This window comes from Mustela erminea, chromosome 19 (assembly GCF_009829155.1).
Source record: "Mustela erminea isolate mMusErm1 chromosome 19, mMusErm1.Pri, whole genome shotgun sequence".
In the NCBI taxonomy this organism is placed as follows: domain Eukaryota; kingdom Metazoa; phylum Chordata; class Mammalia; order Carnivora; family Mustelidae; genus Mustela; species Mustela erminea.
The window spans coordinates 16,201,254-16,213,542 of NC_045632.1; the positions used below are offsets into that span (position 1 = coordinate 16,201,254).

The 12,289-nt window shown below is 47.6% G+C and overlaps 1 protein-coding gene across 1 annotated transcript in view; it reads right to left on the reverse strand.

Annotated features, from left to right (window-relative positions):
* The window catches only part of SPINT2 (serine peptidase inhibitor, Kunitz type 2), a 31,164-nt gene extending 24,499 nt beyond the window's left edge, over positions 1–6,665 (reverse strand). Inside the window, exon 1 of the mRNA XM_032323818.1 lies at positions 6,150–6,665. Within this exon, the coding sequence (XP_032179709.1) occupies positions 6,150–6,255 (106 nt within the window). The 5' untranslated portion in view covers positions 6,256–6,665. The remainder of the gene's footprint in view (positions 1–6,149) is intronic.
* Between the last annotated feature and the right edge of the window lie 5,624 nt (positions 6,666–12,289).

Sequence of the window (12,289 nt, forward strand, 5' to 3'; positions counted from 1 at the left end):
GCAAGCAAAACAAGTGCCTCTTCTGTGAAGGGCAGAACACCAGAAGATGCTAGGGACACCTGACTGGCTCAGTCCGTTAAGAGCCAGACTCTTGGTTTGGCTCAGGTCAGGATCTCCTGGGGTAGTGGGATGAGCCTTGCAGACTCAGGGCTCCAGGTTCAGCGGAGAGTTTGCCTAAAGATTCTCGCTCTCTCCCCTTCCCTCTACTCACAGGGATGAGCTCAAGCTCTCTCTCAAATAAATACACCAATCTTAAAAAACAAAAACAAAAACAAAAAAACCTAGAAGATGCTACTTTGGAGAACCCACAGCCAATCACTAACACCAACTGCACTTTAGCTCCCTGTGGATGGGGTTTAAGAGAAAGGAGTGGTGACTAAGAACATGCTTATTAGAAGTGCTGGAAATTTGTCCTTTTAGTCAAAGTGCTGGGGAAACTGTAATTAACCCAAGAGGTTGATGGAAACTGAAGATCACTAGAAAATACAATAGAGGCTCTCAAATGTAGGCTGCTGCACTTTCTCCAGTGGAAAGTCCCAAGAACAATCAACAGAGCCCAGTACCCATTAACTCCAAGCTCTGATGAGCCCAAGGTCAGGCATAGTTATTGGCAGCAGAAACTACACTTAAACTTCCCAAAGGAATTTTTGAGGTTTTGTGCTGAAAAGGAATACACAGTTGAACTTTTTCTTGATGATTTTCTTAATATTTTTTCTCTAGCTCTCTTTAAGAATACAGTATTTAGGGGCGCCTGGGTGGCTCAGTGGGTTAAAGCCTCTGCCTTCGGCTCAGGTCATGATCCCAGGGTCCTGGGATCGAGCCCCACATCGGGCTCTCTGCTCCGCGGGGCGCCTGCTTCTTCCTCTCTCTCACTCTCTGCCTGCCTCTCTGCCTACTTGTGATCTCTGTCTGTCAAATAAATAAATTAAAAAAAAAAAAAATCTTTAAAAAAAAAAAAAAAAAGAATACAGTATTTAAGGGGTGGCTGGGTGGCGCAGTGGGTTAAAGCCTCTGCCTTCAGCTCAGGTCATGATCCCAGGGTCCTGAGATTGAGCCCACATCAGGCTCTCTGCTCAGCAGGGAGCCTGCTTCCTGCTCTCTCTCTGCCTGCCTCTCTGCCTACTTGTGATCTCTGTCAAATAAATAAGTAAAATCTTTAAAAACAAACAAACAAACAAACAGAAGAATACAGTATTTTATAAATGTAACACAAAATATGTGTTAATTAACTGTTTATGTCATTGGTAAGGCTTAGAGGGCAGGCTATCAGCAGGCTACGTTTTTGAGGAATCAAAATTTAGATTTGGATCTCAACTGCAGAGTTGCTCCTAACCCCTGTGTTGTTCGAGGGCCAACTGTATTATCTATCCTTAAATTGAGTGAAATCAAAATTACGTATTTTGGGGACGCCTGGGTGGCTCAGTTGGTTAAGCAGCTGCGCTTCGGGCTCCTTGCTCCGCAGGGAGCCTGCTTCTCCCTCTGACTCTCCCTTCCACTCTGTCTGCCTGTGCTTGCTCTCACTCACTCTCTCTCTGACAAATAAATAAAATCCTAAAAAAAAAAAAAAAATTACGTATTTTGGGACACTCCAGATAATAGGACTTATCACCTGGGAAGAAATTAAAAAAAAAAAAAAGAATTACACACATCTGTGGCCAACTGATAAGGGCTTTTCCCTCCCTAACAGCAATGACACACACACTTGCACTATACAATTTATAAGGAGCTGTTTCCTCTACCTCCATTTACAAAATGGAACATATTAAGATGGGGGAGGTTACAACTTAAATGCTTAGAGATACGGTGGGCAGGCCAAGTACATAAAGACGGAGTAGTGTATGCCCTTTCCAAAAGAAGCACTATGGGTGCCATGTGGGAACACTGATCTGGTGCCACAGATCTTCACATTTTTCAGGCAGAGAGCCATAACCAAATTTTTCCATAAAAAATTCCCAATTTTAGGGACGCCTGGGTGGCTCGGTTGGTTGGACGACTGCCTTCGGCTCAGGTCATGATCCTGGAGTCCCGGGATCAAGTCCCGCATCGGACTCCCAGCTCCATGCGGAGTTTGCTTCTCTCTCTGACCTTCTCCTCGTTCATGCTCTCTCTCACTGTCTCTCTCTCAAGTAAATAAATAAAAAAAACTTAAAAAAAAAAATTCCCAATTTTAGGGGCACCTGGTTGGCTCAGTGGGTTAAGGCCTCTGCCTTCAGCTCAGGTCATGATCCCAGGGTCCTGAGATCCAGCCCTGCATGGTGCTCTCTGCTCAGCAGGGAGCCTGCTTCCCCCTCTCTCCACCGGCCTCTCTGCCTACTTGTGATCTCTGTCAAAATCTTTTAAAAAATAAATCCCAATTCTACAAACTACAAGTCACATAAAGGCTGTTGGAGGCCTCTTGGGAGCGGAGGGTTTATAATCTCAGTGTGCTTTCCACAGTAGACTGGCGCCCTCCCTGAATGCTAGAAACACTCAGAGCAGTATCAGCTTTCCCCCACCTCCAGCTGCAAGGGTCCGGTTTCAGGACACCCTCTGTCCAGAGTCCAAGTACCCACTACTTACCACCACACCCCTTGCCATCTGCCCTCCAACACCCAGTCCCTGCCCAACACTTTCAGCCTTGAACCGGACTGCACTCCTATCACTTGCTTATCATGACATCAGCCCAGACTCCTGACTTAACTCCCCTCATCCCCATACATCCTATACTGTTCTCATCCCTCTTCCCCCTAACTTCCAGGGTTTGGGAACTTAGCAATTGCCTTAAGCAATCTCTTATTTCCTCATCTCCTCTCTGAACATTCTCATCACATTCTCCTTACTCTAACCAAACCCTTCCTCCCTCAAAGACATTTCCAAGAGGGTAGGTCTCCTTGCACCTGGTGCTGCTTCTACAGTGTTCTGCCCTCTCCAAAGTCCAGCTATTAATCACCATCAAAACAGACTGTACCCCACCTTGTGCATCATCTGCCCAGATCACTACTCCTCATTTCATGACTTTAGCTCCTGGCTCACTATCTCTTGTGCTGCCTCCCTCATCATTCCCAGTGATTTCCATATCCAGGTTGGTGACCCTCAGACCATCCTGGCCTCTTGGTTCCTAAACCTCTTCTCCAGTGATCTTGCCCTCCCCTCAGCTTCGTCCCACAATGGTTATGTCTAGACCTTGTCTCAAGAAACACAACTTCTTGGAATCTCAGTTTCAAGCATCTCACTCACTGCCCATCATATCCTTTCTTTCCAGTTCATGCCCTCCAAAACCTCAACTCCAACAATTCACCGACCCTATCTGCTCTCTACCCCTCAGCCCCCTCATGTCTTCAAAGATCAAATTCCTTGACCAATCATTACCATCACCCCCTCACACACATTCACTACACAGTCCCCACCTCACCATACTCATCTAGTGGCACCTATGCAGTTGCATGGGGCTGGAGAAACACGTCACTCTTAGTGGAAGACCCTGTTGCCTGAAAAAAAAATCAAACTACCTCCTCGCTCAAATTAAACTACTGAAAGCTTTCAAACAAACAGAACTTCAGATAAGCAAGGTCATTAGTTCACCCAACGAGACAAGAGTACTTCTGAAAGGTCAGGAGGTCCACCCAGCTGCAGCAGCCAGAAAGGCCACCAGGGAAAGGCCTCTGAAGCCAGACTTGACTTTGTCAATTACCACTGCATGATCTTAGGCAAGATCTGATCCTTGAAACAGCAAACCACGCTGTTTCAAGGATCAGAACTCAGTAAGCAATAGAGTTTAGCCCTAAATTCGGTTTTGATTAAGTCCCAGAGCAGGTAACTAAAAGGCATATCCTAACATGATTATGTCATTGAAAAAAGTCATGTCAAATTCTAGTTCAGACTGCAAGTATGTTCAGCACCTGAATTTTTTTTTTAAGATTTTTATTTATTTATTTGACAGACAGAAATCACAAGTAGGCAGAGAGGCAGGCAGAGAGAGAGGAAGGGAAGCAGGCTCCCTGCCAAGCAGAGAGCCCGATGCAGGGCTCGATCCCAGGACCCTGGGATCATGGCCTGAATTGAAAGCAGAGGCTTTAACCTACTGAGCCACCCAGGCAACCCCTGAATTTTTTCCTATGAGTTGTTTTACTTTTTAATTTTTTAGATTTTATTTATTTATTTGACAGAGAGACAGGGAGAGAGCATAAGTAGGCAGAGTGGTAGGCAGAGGGAGAGGGAGAAGCAAGCTATCCAATGAGCAGGGAGCCCAACACGGGGCTCCATCCCAGGACCCTGGGATCATGACCTGAGCGGAATGCAGATGGTTAACTGACTGAGCCGCCCACCCAGGCGTCCCTGTTTTTATCTATGTGTTTTTTAAGATTTCATTTATTTATCTGAGAGAGCACGCAAGGGCAGGGGGAAAGGCAGAGCAAGTGAGAGAAGCAGACTCTCCATTGAGCAGGATGATGACATCAGGACCTGAGCCAAAGGGAGACGCTTAACCGCTGAGCCACCCAGGTACCCAACACCTACCTCCACTCTTGATTCCTTGACCTACCAGAGCTGATTCTCTCCCCAATGACCCCTGACATCCCCATTAGCTCATTTTTCCCTCTCTGCCTCTGACGTGGGTAAATTAATAGACTTCAGAAATCACCACAGGTGGGACGCCAGGGTGGCTCAGTGGGTTAAAGCCTCTGCCTTCAGCTCAGGTCAGCTCAGCAGGCAGCCTGCTTCCTCCTCTCTCTCTCTCTGCCTGCCTATGATCTCTGTCAAATAAATAAATAAAATCTTTTAAAAAAATAAGTAAATTACAGAAGTCACCACAGGTGATAAGCGGCACACACACCCTGCTTTTTTCTTTCCACCCAAAACGGTGGCCTACGAAGTCACCGAGCTCCAGCCTACTTTTCCCACCTCACATCCTCCTCCAATTCTCTCCCCACCCCCACTTCTACTCCGGCTAGGATGATCCTGTGTCTTTTCCTTGAATACTACCAGGCTTCCTCCAAACTGGAGGTCTCTGACTCCATTACCTCCATGGACTCCCACCCACCAGAGGTCTTTGTGTTAGGGCTCAAGACATCACCCTCCTCAGAGAGGCCTCCCCTGACCACCTGAGCTAAAGCAGCCCCATCATCTTACATCACGTTGTTTGTGTACTTCACCTTGTTCATTTACTTCTTAGTAATTTAATACTGCGGTGACTGCTCTTTACCTAAATGTTTACTCACTGTCTCTGTCTCTCCCACTAGAATACAAGCTAAGTGTTGGGACCTGGCTTGTCTGAGTCACAACTGTTACCACCGGTGCCAGCATCATCCCTGACACATAGCAGGGGCTCAATAAGTTTTGCTGAATCAGTGAATTCTCATTTGAAAAGAGGGTTTTTTCCCAAAGCCTGGCTGTGCTTGTCTGAAGCATTTGAGGTTATGACAACACTTGTTCAAAATGACCTTCCCAAGCCAAACTTCTGGAGACTGTAGAGATTTAAATAGGGCCTTATTCTCCACCAATCTGTAAGGACCAGTTCCTCAACCACAACCCCAGCTTCTCAAGGCCAATACTCTTCTTATCCCAAGGAGTCCCCACTCTTGCACCTTTGCAAAGTTTCTCCCCTCCAACACTTTTGCTTTTCTTCTTCTTCCTGAGGCATCATTTTGGAGGCGCTCTACTGCAACTGAACCAGGTAAGACTTCTGGAGAGGCCGTGGTCCAGTATCTAAAGAGGTGGGCGTGGGGGCTTCTTGCCAGAGGCTAAACTGCCATTACGTCACCTAATCCAATCCCCACCCTCTCAAGCCCGGCCTCTCAGGGCTCCCCTAGGCCACAGAACTTTCCTCTGCCAGGAGAAGGCTGGTCTTCTGTTGGGCCTCTCACCCCCTTCCTGCCACAGGAAGGGCCAATGCCACTCCTTCCTGGTCAATACCCCTAAGTCTCCTCCCTCACCCGCAGGAAACCTTCCCAACTCTGGCTCCGCCGCCCGTCCTCAGTCCCAGGGGCTCCCAAACCTCAGCCCCAGGCTCAATCTCCTACAGCCCGCTCCACCACACCCCCCGAGCTTCACCAGGTCTCCCAATTCCCTCTCCCGCCTATTCGCCCGGCTCAGACCTTGCCCAAATCCCCTCGCGCCCCGCCCTCCGCCTGTCGGCCTTCCACTCCTCCCGGGAGACCCGCCCTGGCCCTCACCGTGGACGCCACGTTCTCCGTCGGCCGCCTCAGCCCGGAAGAGGAGCAGCGAAGCCAACAGGGCGAGGAGAGCCCCGCACAGCCTCAGCCCACACAGCTGCGCCATGACGGGTTCCACCCCGCAGCGCAGGCGAAGCCTCGAGCCGCTGGCCGTTAGGGTCTCGCGATCAGGTGCGGGAAGACCCTCGCCGCGCACGCGCGCTAGAGAGCCTCGTGTTCAGGTGCTGGCGCTCCCAGAGGGTCTGTGAGGTGCTGCGCCGGCGCTCCTGCCGAAGCCTCCGGGAAACCCCCCACCCTCCACCTCGCCGGACCTTCGGTTTGCGGACACCTGCCTCCTACGGCCACGACGCCTCTGTCCGCCCCTCACTGGCCCCTTGCCCCGGCGACACTCAGCGACTCTTCCACGGTTCAGAACCCCGCCAACCTCCCAAACACTCGGTGGGCGCTGGAGCCAATGGCGGCCGCCTCCGCGCAGCTATGGAAGGTGGCCGGTCGGGAGGGGGGGCGGGGCGCACCTGGCGAGGCGGGGCGCGTAGAGCGCAGGCGCAGGGAGCAGGCACCTGAGCGAGGATCCTCCCCACCCCTCCGCGCACCTGGGCTGGCCCCAGGATGGGGGAGAGGGGGCGGGACTTGCCTTAGTTCCCCAGGGGTAGGACCTAGCCTGTGGAGAGAAGCAAACCTGCTGAGCCCTGGGGCTCCTGCTACCCTGATCCTGTGCTTGGTGACGTCCTGCTACTGAAACAAAGGCAGAAGAAAAAATTATTAAATTTCCTTAGAGCCCATTGACCAGCTCAGTTGCCTTGATGTTTTGGCTAGAGCCAAAAGGTAATTCTAGCTTGAACCTCCCCCCACCTCCACTCCTGGGTGGGACTCCTGATAAGTCTTCCAAGAATCTCCCAACTATGTTAATGTTAATCCCTTGCTAGAGGGGAAAAACAACAGTAACTTGCAGGTCCTCTTTAGCATAGGAAAGTTCTTTTGAAACTTCCCTTTTTCCTTACCTCTCTCTCCCAACTCCTAAGTCTATAAGGGGCCACTCCTCCTGACCCGGTTGCTCCTTTTTCTGCCCAAGGGTCCTGTCCCCCTGCTTTAATAAACCACCATTTTGCACCAAAGACGTCTTAAGAATTCTTTCTTGGCCATTGGCTTCGAATCTTAACATCGTCTCTCCTACATCAGTACCTTCACTCTTGGGCTGGGCCTCGGGGTCGGAGAAGAGGGTACAGAAGAATGCTCTTCCTGGAAATCTGTGGTTCCTGAAAATGTGGTGATGAAGCTTGCCTCATTTTTACCCTCCTTTGAGGGTGAGGGATTTACTCCTTCCTAAATTGAACATTCACTCAACGCCTACTGAGCATGTTCCTGGGAACCCAGCAATGACCACGCCAGACTAGTCCTTTCCTCACTAGACAGGAACAACCAAGAGTAGTGATGACAGAAGCACAGGACAGACTGACTAGAATGATTGGGGATGGGACAGGGGAGCACAGACAATGATCAGGGACTGAGGTGGTGGGAGTGAGGAGGTGGCTTTGATAATGAACCTGAAGGATCAGAAGCACTGATGGAGAAACATTCTAAGCATCTGGAACAGCAAATGCAAAGGCCCTAGGCGAGGAAGACAACAATGCCTTACAGGATCCAAGGCTGTTCCCAGTCTTCAGGCTCCCTCCTCAAATAACTTGTGAGGAGCCTTAATTGGGTTATCAAAATGGTGTCTACGTGAAGCAATTGAGCTTTTGTGTCCATTTTTTTTGTTTATTTGTTTTATTTTTAAGTAATCTCTACACCCAGCATGAGGCAAGAACTCAGTAACCTCAAGTTCAAGAGTCATGTGCTGTACCAACTGAGCCAACCAGGTGTCCTCACCATTTTTTTTTTTTATTAAAAATTTTTTTTGCCCACCATCTTCTTTAATCTTTTAGTGAGGTCCAAGGACTCAAGGTCAAGAGTCTCAATGTGAGAACAAAGATCTCTCTGGCACCTGAACCCCCCGACCCCACCCCATTTCTCTAAGCCAGGAATTTAGCCGGAAAACAGGACTGTGGTGAGAGTTGAGGCTGGAAAGGAGTCACAGGTCCATTCACGCATCTGTTCATTTGGCATATTCATTGAGCACCCACTATGAGCCAGGTACTGTTGCAAATGCTGGAGAAGATACAACAAGGAACAAAGCAAAATCCCTGTCCCATTGGAGCTCTTTTTTTTTTTTAAAGATTTTATTTATTTATTTGACAGAGAGATCACAACTAGGCAGAGAGGCAGGCAGAGAGAGAAGGGGAAGCAGACTCCCTGCTGAGCAGAGATTCAGGGCTTGATCCCAGGACTCTGAAATCATGACCTGAGCCGAAGGAAGAGGCTTTAACCCACTGAGCCACCCAGGCACCCCAGAACTCATTTTGTAATGTTGTGAACAGTGGTAGGACTAGGATATTTGACACCTGGAGGGGATAACTTCTTTATACTTCCTCCTCTCTACCAGAAAATTATTTTCGATAACAATCATGTAAGAGTCATTAATTTGTTCTTTAGTCTTAAAATTAACAACTGAGGGGTGCCTGGGTGGCTCAGTGGGTTAAAGTCTCTGCCTTCGACTCAGGTCATGATCTCAGGGTCCTGGGATGGAGCCCCGCATCGGGCTCTCTGCTCAGCAGGGAGCCTGCTTCCCTTCTTCCCTCTCTGCCTGCCTCTCTGCCCACTTGTGATCTATGTCTGTCAAATAACTAAATAAATAAATCTTAAAAAAAAAAAAAAGAAAGAAAGAAAACTACTACAAATACAATGTTTACTAAAGGACACAGTAATAAAAATAACTAACTGGAAGCCTATTATTAAAACTCAATGGGGGACGGGGGCATCTGGGTGACTCAGTCGGTTAAGTGGCTGCCTTTGGCTCGGGCTCTTGGGCTTCTGGAATCCAGCCCTACATCAGCTCCCTGCTCAGCTGGGAGACTGCTTTTCCCTCTGCCTCTCCCCGCTTCATTCTCTCTCGCTCTCTCTCTGTCTCTCTACCCCCTCTCTCAAATAAATAAAATCTTAAAAAAACAAAAACAAAAACTGGAGTGTGAGTGGCTCAGTCATTGAAACAGGTGACTCTTGATTTTTTTTTTTTTAAAAGATTTTATTTATTTATTTGACAGACAGAGATCACAAGTAGGCAGAGAGGCAGGCAGAGAGAGAGGAGGAAGCAGGCTCCCTGCCGAGCAGAGAGCCCGATGCGGGACTCGATCCCAGGACCCTGAGATCATGACCCCAGCCGAAGGCAGCGGCTCAACCCACTGAGCCACCCAGGCACCCCTCTTGATTTCAGCTCAGGTCAGGATCTCAGGGTCTTGAGATGATGCCCATATTGGGCTCTGAGCTCAGCAGAGAGTTTGCTTCTCTTCCTCTCCCTCTGTCCCTCCCCCCCACTTCTGCTCTCTGTTTCTCTCTCTCTTTCAAATAAATAAATAAATCTTAAAAAAATAAAATAAACTCAACAGTAATTGTATCAATTGTTTACAAGCAGACCAACAAAAGATTCTGGATTATTTTGGAGGATTATTTTATCACTGATACGCCTTAGAATTTGTCAGTGCATGGTCTAATAAAAACTGGGCCAACTTTCGGTAGGTTTTACTTGTTTATATTTTATTTTATTTTATTTTAAGATTTTATTTATTTATTTGAAAGAGATCACAAGTAGGCAGAGAGCAGGCAGAGAGAGGGGGAAGCAGGCTCCCTGAGATATGACCTGAGCAGAAGGCACAGGTTTAACCCACTGAGCCACCCAGGTGCTCCTATTTGTTTATATTTTAAATTCCGTACAGGCAGTGTACCCCCTTTTTACCTGTACTCCTGTAGACCACTCCTTTTGCCCTTTGGCACATGGCTAGCTGAAAACGGACAATAGATAGAATGAGTAAATTATATACAATGTGGAAAAGTGATGTTATGGATAAAACATTGAGCCAAATAAGGGACGTGGGACTCTCAGTGTGAGCGAGGCAGGTGTTCAGACAAGACCCCACTGCTCTGGTGACATCTGAGGGAGATGAAGGAATGAACCCTGCTGATAGAAAGAACCATCAGGGCAAACGTGTTGAGAAAGGACCATGCTTTGTAGAGGCTACTTTGAGACAGCAGGCATGAGCAATGGAAAGCTGACCCAGGCACAAGGGCCCAAAGTGAGCCCCCTGACTGAATCCAGACAGCCCCAACAGGCCACCCACCTCAAAATATCCACCCAGGCCTGGGGTGCCTGGGTGGCTCAGTGGGTTAAAGCCTCTGCCTTTGGCTCAAGTAATGATCCCAGGGTCCTGGGATCAAGTCCACCATTGGGCTCTCTGCTCACCAGGAACATTGCTTCTCCCTCTGCCTTGTTCTCCCCCCTCCATCCCTACTCTCTCTGTGTCAAATAAATAAAATCTTAAAAAAAAAAAAAAAGAAAAAAAAAGAAACCCCATACTGGTCAGCAATCACTTCCCTCCCCTCAATTCTCTCAGCCCCAGGCAACCACCAATCTATTTTCTGTCTATGGATTTGCCTATTCTGGATATTTCATATAAGTAGAATCATACAGCGTGTGGCCTCTTTCACTTGGCACGGTTTCAAGGCTCATCTATAGTATATCATGTATCAATACCTCATTTCTTTTCATTGTTCTTTACATCCATTTCTTTTATGGATGTACCACATTTTATTTATCCATTCATCAGTTGGTGCGCTGTGTTGTTTCCACCTTCTGGTTATTCTGAACAATGCCGTGATGAACATTCACGTACAAGTTTTTGTGTGAACATATGCTTTCAGTTCTCTAGTGTACTCTTAGGAGTAGAATTGCTGAGTCATATGGTAACTCTAAGTTTAACCTTTTGAGGAACTGCCAGAATGTTTTCCAAAGTGGCCACACCATTTTATATTCCCAGCATGAATGTATGAAAGTTGTGATTTCTCCACAGCCTTGCCAACACTTGGTGTTTTCCATTTAAAAGCTATTATAGGGGCGCCTGGGTGGCTCAGTGGGTTAAAGCCTCTGCCTTCGGCTCAGGTCATGGTCCCAAGGGTGCTGGGATCGAGCCCTGTATGGGGCTCTCTGCTCAGCAGGGAGCCTGCTTCTCCCTCTCTCTCTGCCTGCCTCTCTGCCTACTTGTGATCTCTGCCTCTGTCAAATAAATAAATAAAATCTTTTAAAAAATAAATAAAATCTATTATAGCCATCTGAAGAATCTGGCTGGAAGAGTGTGTGAAATCTGGGGATTTGTAACTCAAGTCCCACACTGGGTGTAGAGATTACTATAGAAAAGAAAAGAAATGTTAAAAAAGAAATAAAAGAAATTACCATCCTACTGGATGTGAAGTTTTATCTCCTTATGGTTTTGATTTGCATTTTCCTGATAATTAACCAGTTGAGCATCTTTTCTTTTCTTTTCTTTTTTTAAACATTTTATTAATTTATTTGACAGACAGAAATCACAAGCAGGCAGAGAGGCAAGCAGAGGTGGTGGGGGAGGGGAGCAGGTTCCCCTCCTAGCAGAGATCCCGATGCGGGGCTCGATCCCAAAACTCTGAGATCATAACCTGAGCCAAAGGCAGAGGCCCAACCCACTGAGCCACCCAGGCGCCCCTTGAGCATCTTTTCATATGTTTATTGGCCTTTGTAAAATATCATTTTTTAGAGAAATGTCTATTCAGAGTCTTTGTCCATTTTTTCACTAGCTTATTTGTCTTGTTATTATTGAGTTCCACCACTTCTTTCTTTATTTTAGGTACAAGTACCTTATTAGGGGACACCTAGGAGGCTCAGATGGTTGAGCCCCTGACTCTTGGTTTAGGCTGTGGTCATGATCTCTGGATCATGGGACTGAGCCCTGTGTGGGCTGTTGCACACAGTGCAGAGTCTGCCTGGGGTTCTGTCACTCCTTCTCTCTCTGCCCCTCCTCCCTCTCTCTCAAATAAAAAAATAGGAGTACCTGGGTGCCTCAATTGGTTAAGGGTCTGCCTTTGACTGGAATGGAGCCCCATGTCGGACTCTGCTCAGCAGGGGAACCTGCTTCTCCCTCTTCCTCTCCCTCTGCCCCAGCTTGTGTGCTCTCTTTCTCTCTCTCAAATAAATAAATAAATAAGATCTTTGAAAAATAGAAACCAAATAAATAAAATCT